Source organism: Mobula birostris, chromosome 11, assembly GCF_030028105.1.
Source record: "Mobula birostris isolate sMobBir1 chromosome 11, sMobBir1.hap1, whole genome shotgun sequence".
NCBI lineage: Eukaryota > Metazoa > Chordata > Chondrichthyes > Myliobatiformes > Myliobatidae > Mobula > Mobula birostris.
In genome coordinates, this window is record NC_092380.1 from 106,282,092 (window position 1) to 106,298,675 (window position 16,584).

At 42.1% G+C, this 16,584-nt stretch overlaps 1 protein-coding gene across 1 annotated transcript in view; it reads right to left on the bottom strand.

Moving 5' to 3' along the window:
• Window positions 1–16,584, bottom strand: part of depdc7a (DEP domain containing 7, paralog a) — a 66,345-nt gene that overhangs the window by 47,143 nt on the left and 2,618 nt on the right. The window contains exon 2 of the mRNA XM_072272799.1: window positions 1,446–1,872. Coding sequence (XP_072128900.1) covers window positions 1,446–1,872 — 427 coding nt within the window. The remainder of the gene's footprint in view (window positions 1–1,445; window positions 1,873–16,584) is intronic.

Genomic DNA, 16,584 nt, shown 5'->3' on the forward strand with positions numbered 1-16,584 from the left:
TTCAAATCTTCTCAGTACTAAAAATGAGGAAAAATGGGCAGACTGATTATTAGGCAAGGAAAAAAGTCTGCCTCATTTTTAATTATTAATTTAAGGTAAAGCAAAGCTCTTGTCAAGAAGAACAAAGTCAATTTTCTGAAAAACACCTCTGCTCAAGCGTTTAATTAAAAGTAGCACATTTGAGATTACATTTCTAAATGCCAGTTCATTGTCAGGATTAAGGGTTGGGTAAATGAGTGTTTGGGCAGGAAACTGCATAGCTCACCCCAAACCCAGAGATGTTGCCACAGTAAACTTAGTGGGGAGAACCATGGTGCAAAACAAAAACTGGGGAGACAGTTGTTACATCACATCCAGCAGGTGACGAGGGGGATGCTCACTGGAGGGCACTAACTAGTTGCATGAACATCTGATATGGAGGGGCCACTACACAGGATCATAAAAAGCTGTAGAGCCAGCTCCATCATGGGCCCTAGCAACACACACACACCTTCAAGAACAGCTTCTTCCCCTCCGCTAGATTTCTGAATGGTTAATGAATGCATGAGCACTGTCTCACTTTTTGTAGCACTTATTTTATGTTTCTTTGCACTGAAAGATTGTTGCAAAACAAATTTCACAACACATGCCAGTGATAATAAACCTGAAAAGAATTAAAAAGCATGTTAACAACAGTTACAAAATTAAGTAGGCACCTAGAGGTGAACAGAACAAGAGTTTCTGCAGATGCTGAAAAGCTGAAGCAACACAAAACGCTGGAGGAACGCAACAGGTCAGGCAGCATCTATGGAAATTAATAAACACCCAACTTCTCAGGCCGAGACCCTTCTTCAGGGCTGGAAAGAAGGGGGAAGAAGCTGGAATAAAGTGGGGGGAGGGGAATGAGAAAACTAGGCAATAGATGAAGCCATGTAGGCTTGGGTGGAGGGGGATGACTTAAGCTGGAGGTGATGGGTAGAAAAGGCAAGGGCTGGAGAAGGAATTTGATAGGAGAATCAACCATGGGAGAAAGGGAAGGAGGGTATCCAGTGGGGGGGGGGGGTGTTGATAGGTATGCAGGTGAGGAGAAAGGGCAGGAGTGAAGTCAGAGTGGGGAATAAAGAGGGAAGAGGGGGGTACAAATTACCGTAAGTTGGAGAAATCTATGCTCATGCTATCAGGTTGTTCCTCCAATCAGAGAGTGGCCTTATCATAGCAGTGGACCAACATATCAGAATTAAAATGGTTGGCCACTGGGAAATCATGCTTTTCTGCAGATGGTGCAGTTGTTCGACACAGCCATTCCCCTAATCGACATAGGGTCTTACCAGTATACTGTAGAGGCTGCATCAGGAGCTTTGGACAGCAGATGAATTCAACAGTGACCTGGTAAACCGATTCTGTGCACATTTTATGCAGTTCCTTTACTATGAGTGCCCTCCACTGCAGAGACTAAATGACCTTACCTGCCAGCCCAGCCATTGAATCTAGAGGTTAGTTGTGCTTGAGGAGACAAGGCAGTGTCCGAGTTCTCTTTCACAGTATCAATCCACTTGTGCATTGTAGTAAACCGGTATAAACTGTAACTGCTGTCCTCAAAAGGGTACTCCTTCTTAACTTTGCCAAAGAGTTTTGTACTGACTCCTTCAAATACCTTATGGTCCATCAAAGCTTGGCAGAGCCTCACCACTTTCGGTCGTGTGATCTCAGCATCAAAGTACTTATTCTGCAGAAGGTGGCTCAGGAGGATGTCCACAGCATCAGAGCCAAGGAAGCAGTCATTGTGGGACTTCAAATTATGTCTGCGTCGCTTAACCACCACTTCTGACTGCAAGGTGAAGATTATATTACACCAAATGTGAGTTGCTCTGAAAGGATTAACCGTTGGCAAATCTGGAAAAAAGGGAAAAATTTAGCAAAAGGCAACTCTTGAAGCATATGCCTTTGCATAGCCAGGTATGGCAACACCAATACCCAGGAACCAAAGACCACAGAAAGTGGACAGCTTAGTCTACTGGCGAGGCTCTCTTCACAACTGAGCGCATTTGTGGCAGCACTCCTTGCAAATCAGCATTCAAAAAACCCCACCTTGCTTCTTGCATCAGAAAGGTACAGCAGCTTTGGGTCCCACATCAATAGGTTCAGGAACAGTTACGATCCTACAGACATTTGACTCCTGTATCAGCGTGGATAACCCAACACAACTCTGAACTAATCCACAGCCTAGACTTTAAGGACTCATTTATATGTTCTCACTTCTGCACATTGGTGTTTGTCTGCCTGCTTTATGTAGAGTTTTTCACCAACTCTATTGTATTTATTTCCTGTAAATGTCCATAGAAAAATGCACACCCCCCCCCCCAAAACTAGATGTCAGCAGTGGAAAGGGTGAGCAGCTTCCAGTTTTAGGTGTCATCATCCCCTGGGCCCAACATTGATGCAACCATGAATGGACACCAGCAACTCTGTTAAAAGTTAGAGGTTGGATACGTCAAAGCCAGAGGCTGATAGACTTGATTAGAAAGGGTGTCAACTTTTATGGTGAGAAGGCAAGAGGTTGGGGCTAAGGGAAATAAATCAGCTATGATGAAATGGTGGAGCAGACTCAATAGGCCAAATGGCCTGATTCAGCTCAATCTCTTATGGTTTTGTGCTCTCTTCTCATTCCTACCACCAGGGATGCAATTCAGGAGCATGAATACATTTAATGATTCAGAAACAGCTTGCTCCCCTTTGCCATCAAATTTCTGAATGGTCCATAAACACTACCTTTTGTTTGCACTATTTAGTAACTTTTAGAAATTTTAAGTCTTTGGTACTGCTGCCATAAACAACATATTCCACATCATTAGTGATAGTAAACTTGATTCTGATTAATATTATGAAGGGGAATTTTCAATGTTTGATAAAGCCACCTGAAGGTTGTTTGACAAGATCAAACTATTTCAGCAAAGCTGCCCAGGCAGTTTGTTAAAAAGGAAAAACCATTTGCTTGGCAGATAGTTTCCTACATTGGGATTTCCCCACTATCATTTCCATCAGGAACAAAGGATGAAAAAAAGACATAGGACATTCAACAATCTCAATATTCTGAAACACTCTGCAGTCACTCCAGTGCAATGTCCTTCATTACAAGTAGTACTGTTTATGGAGTGAGAATTTAAAAGGTAATTGTTGGAAATTTGGATTTTCAAGCCTGCTCTATCATTCAGTATCATAGCCCATCATCCATCTCAATAGTATATCGAATAGGACAGCACTGTAGTGTAGTGGTTAATACATTGCTTTACTGCACCAGTGATCACTGATTGGGGTTAGTATGTTCTCCCTATGGCCATGTAGGTTTCCTCCAGGTGCTCCAGTTTCCTGACATTCCAAAGATATACATGTTAGGCTTAGTGAGTTGTGTGCCTACTATGTCCTGGCCCAAAATGTTGACTATTTTATACCCTTCCAAAGATGCTACCTGACTTGCTGAGTTCCTCCATTTTGTGTGTTACCAACCACAGTAGTGCATTGAAGTGTCATCATTGTTGCCGGGGAAAAGTAGTAAGAACATGACTAGCTAGATCTCAAACAGCAGAGAGGCAACAATTAAATAGTCAACATTTGTAAAAACCATTAAGCAGAGGGCCTGGGAACAATGTACGACTTCTCAAAAGATCTTCGGATCCGGATGGAACTACACAAGTGCTGTTCTCCCTTGATACAGTCAGACTAGATATTCTGCACTCAATCTTGGTTCCAATCCAAGTATTTTAAGTGGACCACAGATGATACTCAAGAAGTGTGCTGTCAAGCCAACATTGAGCCAAATCCAACCCTAGTCTCATCTAGGCAGCTGGCTTTCTTTCCAACAATATATCAAATAGGTACTAGATTTGGGTTAAGGGCATGGAGTTAATCCAAAATGCCCCATTTCTCCACAATTGATACAACCAGCTTAAGTGACATGATCCCTCTACCAAATCTTGAATGTAATCTGCTTGGATGGTATTGTCATCAACTAAACGCATCCCAAGAAACTCTTGGATTATTGAGGTACAACCATCAAGTTACAGCCACTTACAAGATGATCCAGATTTAGAGGGATCAGAAGGCAAGCATCTAGCTTGGATTGTGCATAACAATGTTGCAATAGGCCAGTAATGACAGACCTTGCTAATGCCACTTCCATCTGTACCATCCACAATCCATCTTAAAACTATTGCCAATGGAGCAAGAGATCCTTCATTTTCCACAAGACATAGCATCAGAATTAGGCACATCAAGTTTGCCCGTCATTTGATTATGACCGACTTATCTTTCCTTCCAATCCCATTCTCCAGGTAACCTCCGACACCCTTACTAACCTTTTATAGATGCACAGGAGACGCATCCTGACTGGTTGCATCACAGCATGGTATGGAAGCATGAAAGCCCAGGAATGGGAAAAGTCTGTAGGAAGTGATGGATACATCCTGGTCCATCATAGGCAAAGTCCTCTTCCACGAATTGAGCAGTTACAAGGAGTGCTACAAGAAAGCAGCATCCATCAAGGACCCCCATCATCCAAACCATGCACTCTTCTCACTATTCCAGTGAGCCTTGGGTCTCACACCACCACATTCAAGAACAGTTATTACCTTCAACCATCAAGGCCCTAAACCAGTGTGGGTAAGTTCACTCACCCCAATACTGAACCAATTCCACAACCTATGGACTTACTTTCAAGGACTCTACAACTCAATATTTTATTTTTATTGTTTGCACTATTTGCTTTTTGACAAATGGGTTATTTGTCAGTTTTTATGTATAGTTTTTCATAGATTCTATTGCACTTTTATTTTCCAGTTAGTGCCAGCCAGAAAAAGCATCTCAATGTAGTATATGGTGAAAGACACATTTTGATAACAAATTTAATTTGATTTTGACAATAATTCAAGATCCTGTCAACCTCTACTCTAAATCTACTTGATGACTTGGCCTCCGCTGTTGTCTGTGGACACAGATTCACACCCTGAAGAAACTCCACCCCATCTGTTCTAAAGGGACATTCTTCCATTATGAGGCTGTGCCCTCTGGTCCTAGATGCCCCTAGATGACTATTACAACTATAGTTGGGATTTTTCAGGTTCTGGTATCAGGCAGGCTACATATTTCATAAATCAAACAGTACAGATTAAATAAAACACACCACCTTCTGGGAGAGCTGAAGGTCAAATTTTGAGTCCATGGGTTCACATTTTCAATGCAAATGAAGAATGTTCCCAACTGAATCACTGAACAAATTCAAGGTGGAAATTGTAGACATTTAACCTACAAAGGCATCAGTGTTTCTGGGAGAACACACATGAATAGGCCAATTTCAGGCCCTACAAGCCTGCTCAATCTTTCATCATAGCAGATTATCGACTGACTGCAGAAAAAAAATCTCCACTCCTATCCCCCACCCACCCCCAACCCTGAATGACTCAGACAGGCACATGGATGTCAGAAAAACGCAAGGTTATGTACAAGGGAAGGGTTAGAATGACCTTAGTTGGTTTAAAGGTCAGCACAACACAAGGCAGAGGACCTTATGTTGTACTGGGCTGTAATACTCTATGTTCTATGATCCACCGGATCACAACTGATCCTCTGTTCTCACCATGTCGTGAACCCATTTTTAAAACCTGAAAATACTTGAGTATCCACAATCTTTGAAGCAAGAACCTCTAACCCTTGAAGAGTTTCCCCATAGACTGGAGTGCCATCACTATAGGATGACAGCCCTGGTTCCTGGCTCTGCCATGAGGAGAGGAACTCCAGTCATGAATGCCCGAGGTAAGCGCCGTGTGGCCAGATTGTGCTCCAACTCCATCTGCATTGTACTTTACAGGTTTGCAGATGATACCACCATAGATACCACCACATAATACATCAACGGTGTAGAGGTTGAGTATTTCAGATTCTTCGTTGTTAACATCAGTAGCCTGCCCTGGTCCAACCACAACGACATCACAACCAAGAAAGCTCAGCAATGCCTCTATTTCCTCAGGAGGCCAAAGAAATTTGGTACATCCCCATGGACTCTCACCAGTTTTTATTGATCACATCACAGGAACCAACCTCTCCTCTATGAACTCAATATTCTGACTGCCTCAGTAAAGCAGCCAAAACACTCAACAACCCCACCCACCAGACATTCTTCTCTACTCCCATTAGGCAGAATTTACAAGCACCTGAAAGCACATACCACCAGGATTAAGTATAGCTTCTATCCCACTTACCAAACCTTTGAATGGACCTCTGTATCACAAGTTGAACTCCTGGCCTCATGATCTTGGACTTTATGATTTACCCAAAAATGTACTTTTTCCAGCAGCTTTTACATTGATATTGTTTTAACCTTATCCTATATTAATGAATTCCATGAACAGTATGCAACTCCCTCCCCCCCCCCCCCCCCCACTGTATCTTGGTACATGTGACAATAATAAACCAGTACCAAGTCATCTCGGACCAATATTCAAGAAGATTCCCAGAGAGTTTAAGAATGGTAGGTGCCTGGAATTCATTCCTAGGGCAGGTCAAAAATCAGGGTTATTCTCACTGATATACACTCGGCAGCCACTGTTATGTATATCTACTCATGAATGCAAATATCTAACCAGACAATCATGTGGCAGCAATTCAATCCACAAAACCATGCCATATCATCGAGAGGTTCAGTTATTGTTCAGACCAAACAAACAGAATGGGGAAGAAACGTGATCGAAATGACAGATGTGGAATGACTGATGGTGCCAGATGGGGTGGTTTGAATATTTCCAGAAACAGCTGATCTCAAATACTCATACACAACAGTCTAGAGTTTACAAAGAATGGTGCAAAATACAAAAACCATCTAGTGAGTAGCAGTTCTGAAGGGTAAAACACCTTTTTAAAATGAGAATGGCCAGACTGGTTCATGCTGAGAGGAAGGTAGCAGGAACTCAAATAACCATGCGTTACAAAAGTGGTGTACAGGAGATCTCTGAACATGCAACACAGCAAACCTTGAAGTGGATGGACTACAGCAGCAGGAAACACGAACAAACATTCAGTGGCTTTTTTGGTACAGAAAGTACCTAATAAAGTGGCCTCAGTGTACATCATAAACTGCCTTGTAGTGGTACGGTGCAGAACAAAAACTTATTAGTGAAACAATGCAAAAGGGGGACAGAGTTGGCTCAGAACAGAGGGATGTAAACCATGTGCAGACAGAAGGGATCAGTTTAACTTAGCATCATGGAAAGCTGGGTGCAAGCCGAATTGATGTGGCTGGACTCAGGCCCCAGAGCATATCAAAGTGATAGAACCCAATGTTTGGACAAGAGTTTAAGTGCCAGCTAAATTGCAGAAGTCCAGGCCCCAAAGTGCATTGCAGCAACTGAACCAGTTGTTTGGATGACTTAGGCACCAGGCCAGATGAAAAAAGTCAGGGTGTTGGGGACAGAGGCAAGGGACCTGCTGGTTCAGTTCAGTGCCCTGCAGCTTTTACTCAACTCTGCACTGAACTCTTTCATGGACTTCATTTCAGAACACTATTTGCTCGTGTTTATTATTTGTGTAACTTAATCTTTCTCTGTGCATTGGGTGTTTGATGAATTTTTCAAAATAGTTTTTGGGTTTCCTGGTTCTGTGGCTACCTGTGAGAAGATGAATCTCAAGATTGTGTGATGTATACATACTCCAATAATGTATTTAAAAATTTGAAACTTGAACATTGAAATCAGACATGTTGGGCCAAAGGCCCCATTTCTGTACTGTACCGTTACTTGTTCTCAAACCCATCTCCTCATACCAAGATCCAATCTGTGCTTGAAATCCCAAGATCAACTGCCTTGGATATAGACATTTACACACCAGTGGTCCCCAACCACCGGGCCACAAAGCATGTGCTACCAGGCCGCGAGGAAACGATACGAGTCAGCTGCACCTTTCCTCATTCCGTCACGCCCACTGTTGAACTTGAACGCACGCGAGGTCATCAGTGACCCAAGACATGCAAAGGAAGGGGTCCATGACCCATTTGTGAATGTCCCCGGTGAATCGTCCATGTCAGCGCAAGAAAAAGATCAGCTCAAGTTTGCAAATGATGGTGGGCTGAAAAGTATGTTTGACATAACATCTCTGCCAGCACTCTGGATAAAAGTCAAGGCTAAGTATCCTGAGATAGCCACGAAAGCACTGAAAACGTTGCTTCCATTTCCAACATCTTTCTGCGAAGTGGAGTTTTCTGCAATGAATGCAACGAAAACTAAATCGCGGAATAGACTAGACATAAGGAACCCCCTTTGAGTATCGCTATCTCCCATCAGCCCTCGATGGGACCACCTTGTTACAGGAAAACAAGCCCAGGGCTCCCACTGATTCAGTGATATTGGTGTGTTGCAATGATTTTATATGTTCATCCGAGGAAAATATGCACTGTGTTTATTATCCAAACATTACTTAAAATGTTATGATGCTATTGACTTAAGTGACTTATAACTCAGTGGTTCCCCAACCTCCGGGCCGCAGACCGATACATTGCCGCGAAGAATGCAGCGGCAGCCAGAAGGCACTCAGCACATCTTAAAGCCAAAACAAACAAGCTAATTAATTAGGTGCTGGGCAGCACCTAATTAATTAGCTTGTTTATTTCGGTGCTTTTTTTTTTTAAAAAAAATGTGCTGGGTGCATTCTGACTACCGCTGCGCTGCTGCATTCTTTGTGGCAATGTACAGTCCGTGGCCCGGAGGTTGGGGACCACTGTTATAATTGATTTATCACTATATTCATGCGAGGAAAATATGCGCTGTGTTTAGATAAACCCTTTTAGAAATGAAATTGAGTGCATTAGCCACTTACAAGAGACTTATAATTGACTTATCACTTATATTCTGGTCATGATTAACACCCCTCGCCACCCCCACCCCCCCCACCCCGGTCAGCCAGTCCACAAGAATATTATCAATATTAAACCGGTCCGCAGTGCAAAAAAGGTTGGGGATCCCTGATGTACACAATATGGGTGTGTTCTCACCAAAGTTCACAATTGAAAATATACAGAGAAATTTCCATCTCCTTTGCTTACAATATGAATATGTACCATGTCAAAAGGAGTACGATTCCAAACCCACAAGACTTATTCCCAGGCCTACCGCAAGCTGCACCAGTGGTTAGTAATGCCTGCAATGTTAACCACCACACTTGCAGGAATATTTATGAATAAGGTGGCTCCAGTGAATTTTAAAGTCAAAAAGTTTCTTTCTCCATCCCGCACCCCCAATCTTAAGGCTGTAATTTGTGATCTCAGCAAATGGCGGAACTGCACACTAATGACGATACACCTAACTGTCATTAAGCCAAGTGGTAAACATTTTCAGGGTTTCTGACACTGAGGAATAATGGGAAAATCAGAGGTCCATGCTGTTTAGTAAGGGACAACATCAGTCCATAATGTGTTGAGCAAGGATCTTGTCTGAGTGATATTGAATTAGAGGGAAAGATTAGCTTTCTTTGTCACATTTGCATTGAATCTGTGAAATGCGTAAATATTGTCCTGGGAGTAGCCTGCAAGTGACGCCACACTTCCAGTGCCAACACAGCATACTCAACTTTCTAACCCATTAGCTCATGCCTTTGGAATGCAGGAGGAAACCAGAGCACTCCACATGGTCATGGGGAGAGCATTCTGCAGACAGCAGCAGGGATTGGAGCCCCATTGGTCATCACTAGGGGCAGCCATGAAGTGTCACACTAATTACTACACGACTATGCTGTCCCACAACCTAATTGTCATTACAGAAAATGGCTGAAAGGCAAAGCCAAAAACTAAACTTTTTCAGGGTTTTTGCCATTGAGGAATGATGGACAAAACAGAAAAGGGGTTAGAGTTGCTTAATCAGTATAGAATGTAGTTGGAAAGGATCTTATCTGAGTGAATAGGAGTGCAGGCAGCAGACACAGATGGGAATTGCAGAAGCCTGAAGTCCCTCAGTACCAGGTTCAAGGAACAGCTACCCCTTCAACCATTTGGTTCTTCAACCACAAACATGAAATTCTGCAGATGCTGGAAATCCAGAGTGCTAGAGGAACTCGGCACTCAGGCAGCATCTACGGACAGCAATATATTTTGGGCCAAGACCCTTCATAAGGACATCTCGAAGTCCTGCTGAAGGGTCTGAGCCCAAAACTTCAATTGTATTCCTTGCCAAAGCTGCTGAGTTTCTCCAGCACTTTGCACTTTTCTTGATGAAGCCTGCACAGCCCCAATCATGACAGTTTAGTAGTACTTCAACCACTTTGCACTAAAATGAACTTGGTTCCAATTTCTCTTGAAAAAAATTTATATATACCCATTGCACTTTGTTTTTCTTGCGAATGCTACTTATAAGATTCTTAAATCTGTGATGCTGCTGCAGGCAAGTTTATCCCATTGCATTTGTGCATAGACATACTTGTCCATCTGACAAATTAAACTTGACAAACTTCTGAATAATCGTTGTGAGGTAGGGCAGAGTACAAACAGGAAAATTAGGGGTGCATTTAACAGAGATAATGCAATAATCATTGTGGACTTTAATCTGCATGTAAACCAGGTAAATAATATGTAGGCTTATTCCTGGAAAGTATGCAGGGCAGATTTCTAGGTCAGCCCGTTGAGGAAATAACTAGGGAAGAGGTTATTTCAGATTGAAAGCAGCCTAGTAAGCCACGTCATAGTTGGAACAGCAATTTCTTATTTTTCTTTTTTAATAATTTTATTTTTATTTGGATAAGGAATTCACAAATATCATGTACTTTTTTCACACATACCTTTTCTATTTTTTATATGTATAAAACTATAATTATTTATACATTCTTAAGTACACATTGAGATGATATAAAAGGAAATTAGACACTTAATAGATAGTTAAGTACTGTGGTAATTCTAATCTATTAGGCTAAGTAATGGTATTAGCTGTTAAGAAAAATGGTAATAATAGTTTCCATACAACTCTTCTGGACCATTTCCACTGGTCCAAAATGTTGTATATAAGCCTATGTAACAACCATTGTAAGTGTTTATATCCTAATTTGTTCATGCTTGCTCCTGCCCGCAGACATAATTATCCAATCCCTATGTACTTATTTACTTAATTTTTTCATTTTTTTTATCCCTTTCCCAAATCTTTCCCTTTACTTGTGTTAATTCTCTATTTTCCAAAAAAAACAAACAAACATTTAGACTAGGGGTGCTTACGTTAGCAATATTACTGTGTTGATGAGAAGAGCAGTATAAATCATTAGGAGAGTCATCTAAAGTCTGCTTGCATTGGGGTTATATATTCAATCCATTTATTCCAGATTTGATAAAATTTTTCTTTGAGTTCTCAGGGAGTAAGTCAACTTTTCCATTTTAAATATTTCCAAGATAATTTCGTACCAATCTTCTAATGTAGGTGGTATTGGATTTAGCCATTTTCTAGTGATTGATTTCTTACTCGCTGCTAAGAGGGCCTGCAGCAACTTTATATCTTCCTTCTGTTCAAGAAACAATACATGCCCCAAATAGAGTGTCCCAAAGTTCAGAGGTATCTGGGACCTAAGTACCTTAACTAATGTTCTATGAATACCTTCCCAAAATAGACTTAATTTAGGGCAATCCCAAAAAATATGAAAATGATTTGCCTCCTTGGAGCTGCACCTTCTCCAACACATCACATTTGTATCTTTATATTTTTCCTGATATGGGGTCTTGAAGTATCTTATGTTTTTCCAACAATGTTCTCTCCAGGTCAAAGAATTAGTCAAGGACCATCGAAAGCTGAAGATTTTCCCCCAAGCCTCCTCTGAAAGTACCAACCCCGCTTCTTTCTCCCAATTCTCTTTAATATACAGTGTATTTACATTTTTAGCATGGGAGAGTGCATTATATAATCGAGAAACTGATTTACTAGGTATTGAACTGCAAGCCAAATTCAGAATCTTGAAAAATTCTAATTCTACTGTTGATAGGTCTGTATATCTACAACTCTGGTTAACAGTTTCGTACTTGAAGGTACCTAAGTCATTATGGAACAGCAATTTCAATGCACAGGATTGCAAAAAGTTGCAGAGTTGGTCTCATCTGAATGCATCACTCCCCACAATTAGCATCAACATGAAGCAATTCCTCAAACCCCACCATCCAGGCCATGTGATCCTGCAGTTAAGATTAGGCAGGAGACAAAAGCCACAAGTCCCATACCATCAAGTTCAACAGAAGTTAGAGACCTCAAGGATGAGCAAGATTGACAATGAAAGAACCCAGAACATAAGAAACAGACAAAGCTTTAAGGAAAGTGTATGCGACCTACAGAGAATTAGTGGTATTTATGATGGAGAATAAGGAATCTTCTGAAGAACTTCACTCAGAGGGTGGTGCGAGTTAGGAACAAGTGAGGAAGTGGTGGATCTGGATTTGATTTCAACATTTAAGTTTGGATAGGTACCCGAATGGGAGAGGTATAGGGGACTATGGTCCAGGTCAATAGGACCAGTCAGATTGATACTCTGGCATATACTAGATAGGCCAAAGGGCCTGTTTCTATGCTGTAGTGTGCTATGACTTTATGACAAAAACAAATATTGTGACAGTGAGATGCAATGCAGAAAAAAAGGCCTCTGATCCATTAATATGCACTGACCATTGGGCACCCACCAACAAACCCTACATTAATCCCTTTTCAAATTTCCACAAGTTCTCATCAACTCCTCCCAAATTGGGGGAAATTTGCAGTGGCCAATTAACTTACCAAACAGCACTCTTTGGGATTGAGGAAACTTGAGCACCTTGTGTCTTTACAGAAAGTGACAAAATCTCTCAAACACCAGAACACTAAAGGTCCAGCACAGATGGGCAGCACAGCAGTGTAGCAATTAGCTTAATGTTAGTACCATGCCAGTGACCCAGGTTCCATTCCCACCACTGTCTGTAAAGAGTTTGTACATTGTCCCCGTGACGGCACGCATTTCCTCCACGTACTCTGGCTTCCTCCCATATTCCAAAGACATACGAGTGATTAAGTTAATTAGTCACATGGGAACAAATGGGCAGCATGAGCTCATTGGGCCAGAATGGTCTGTGACCTTGCTGTAACTAAAATAAACAAAGATGTAAAGATTTACTGTGACAAAACTCCCCAGAAGGTAAAAATCTAAACTAAAATGCCAATTACTTTAGTCATAGAGAAGTACAGCACAGAAACAGGCCATTCAGCCCATCTAGTCAATACTGAAACCATTTAAACTGCCTACTCCAATCAATCTGCACTTAAGACTGTAGCCCTCCATATCCCTACTATCCATTTACCCATCTAAGCTTCTCTTAAGCATTGAAATCAAGTTTGCAGAGACCACTTGTGCTGGTAGCTCATTCCACACTCAACTTTGAGTGAAGATTCCCCTCACGTTTCCCTCAAACTGCTTGCCACTCAATATGTCTATCAAATCTCTGCTCAATCTCCTACATTCTAAAGAATACAATCCTAACCTATTCAATCTTTCCTTACAACTTGGGTACTCTAGACCCAGCAACACCCTTGTAAATTTTCTCTGCACTCCTTAAACCTTGCTTACATCACTCCTGTAGAAAGGTGACCAAAAATGCATGGAATGCTCCAACTGTGGTCTTACAACTTCAGCATAACATCTCATTTTCTGTACTGAATACATTAATGAAGGCCAATGTGCCAAAAGCTTTCTTTATGACCCTATCCACCTGTAATGCCACTTTCAAAGAATTATGTACCTGTGTTCCCAGATCCCTTTTGAGCTTTTAGATCTCAGTCCCACTGAAGTCACACTCCTCAGTGCCCTACTGTTCACTGTGGAAGACCTATCCTGGTTGGAACTACCAAGTGCTAAACCTCATACTGCTCTGCATTAAATTCCATCTGCCATTTTTCAGCCTATTTTTCCAGCTGTTGTAGATCCCTCTAAGCCATGGTAGCCTTCCTCACTGACCACTACATCCCAAACCTTGGTGTCATCTGCAACCATCAACATCCCTGCAGGGCAAGTGCACACAGTAGTTGCCATCTGTCATAATTCTGGAATTGTTCTGCAGAATGGAGGGCAAAGCTGCTCACACAGACGGCAGCTAAGGGCTTTTGCTTTGATGTGATTGATAACTTTAACAACATCACTCAATGTGCTGTTATGATCAGGTGACATTTTTCAGCTAGCCAGCACTTCCATGTGTGACACAGTGTGTAGACTGGCATTCAGGAGCAACCTCGGACTCGGCTAGTGAAACCAGACTCGTTAAGGCGTTCCAACAGCTGTGCTTCGATGTCCTCCGCTATGTCATCGATTCTCCTTGAAACTGTGGTAGCTGAAAGAGAATCCTGTGCCATCTTGTTAGCTGCAGCTTCTCCCAACAGTTCACGGCACATGTCCTTGGCAGCAGGCAGAATCAATTCTTCACCAGTGAAAGGCTTCTTAGCCTTAGCAAACACAAGGAATTGCTCTGTCTGCCAGAGAAAGCAGGATCTCCCACTGGCCACACATTTTAATTCCACATCCCATTCCGATATGTCTATTCACGGCCTCCTTTACTGTAAAGATGAAGCCACACTCAGGTTGGAGGAACAACACCCTATATTCCGTCTGGGTAGCCTCCAACCTGATGGCATAAACATTGACTTCTCTAACTTCTGCTAATGCCCCACCTCCCCCTCGTACCCCATCCATTATTTATATACACACACACATTCTTTCTCTCTCCTTTTTCTCCCTCTGACTATACCCCTTGCCCATCCTTTGGGTTCCCCCGCCCCCCTTTTCCTTCTCCCTGGGCCTCCTGTCCCATGATCCTCTCATATCCCTTTTGCTAATCAACTGTCCAGCTCTTGGCTCCATCCCTCCCCCTCCTGTCTTCTCCTATCATTTCAGATCTCCCCTCCCCCTTTCAAATCTCTTACTAGCTCTCCTGTCAGTTAGTCCTGATGAAGGGTCTCGGCCCGAAACGTCGACTGTACCTCTTCCTGGAGATGCTGCCTGGCCTGCTGCGTTCACCAGCAACTTTGATGTGTGTTACTTGGCCTTAGAAATACGACTAGCCACTAAGTACGACGCTCTCAGAGCAACATCATTTGTGGAGGTGGAGGCTCTCAGCATTTGCTTCTGTCCCACTTGCTCACATTTTCTTCCACTCAAAAAACTCAACAGGTTTGTCTTTAAGTGCAGGGTGCTTGGATGCAAGGTGCCAAAGCAGTTTTGAGGGTTTCATTGCCTCATTAGACAGCTTGTCTCCATGTGTCACACACAGGGGGCTTGGGGCATGACAGTCATATTTTATGTACGACTCATCGTATTTTCTATTGAAGGAAGCTTTTTTTTTTTGCAGTCTCAGCCTTAGCTGTCTCTGCATTATCATCATTGTTAAGCCTTTTATGTCCCCTACCATCTCTTCCAAAGAAGCTCTCAAGCGACATATATATATATATATATATAAACTCATTGAGTAGATATAGGTTAATGACCAACAGATGACCTCGTGTGGGTAATGATTTCACCTGCATTCAAGTTCAACAGTGGGTGTGACAGGGAATGAGGAAAAGTGCAGCTGACTCGTATCGTTTCCTCACGGCCTGGTAGCACATGCTTTGCAGCCTGGTAACTGTCCGCAGCCCAGTGGTTGGGGACCGCTGCTTTAGAGTTTACAGAGAATGGCGTGATAAACGAAAAACATCCAGTGAGTGGTAGTTCTGTGGGCAAAAATACCTTGTTAATGAGAAAGGTCAGAGGAGATGGCCAGACTGGTTCAAGATGACAGGAAGGCAACCACCTCAAATAACCATACATTACAACAGTGGTGTGCAGATGAGTATCTCTAAAAGCACCACATATTGAACCTTGGAGTGGCTGGGCTACAGCAGCAGAAAGCCATGAGTACACACCGTGGCCACTTTATTAGGTAACAGTGACTATTGTGTATGATAGAGGATGGGATAAAGATAACTGGAAAAATAATACAATTGACCACAGTTATCATGGGTGTATCACTTGATGACCTACTGGAGCTGGAGGATGTTTCCATAAGGTAGATGAGGGGACAATAACTAAATTTGAACTTCTATGGAAGTGAACATGGGAATTTGTAAATAAGGTTACTGAATGTAGCAATATAGAAGCAAGATTTAGAACTGCACATAAGCATCCCAGGATAAATGATAGAACAGCTTCTTCCTATCTGATTAAAGAGATATTATGGCATTAGAGAGAAGATAATGCTGAGGGATCAAAGACAAATCAGTTGGATTTGAACAAAGAAATACCAGAGGGAACATTGCAATGATGGGTGTACACAACAAATCAGCTGGAGGTGGGAGAGACAGGAGTAAATTTGCAGGAAAATTAGAAAATTGGTAAAAATTATCAGGTGGTTAAAAATTGGGGGAGTTTAATTATTCTGGTGTAAACTGGGTTGGTAATAATAAGATACAAAGAACTTGTGAAAATACAATTGCCGAGAATGGTTTTCTGGAACAATGTCCCTAGTTTATGCAGGGGCAAAACATTGGATCTGATCTTTGGCACTGAGGTGGGTTCACTACATTATGTTTGGTTGGGAAACATTTGTGGAAAGAA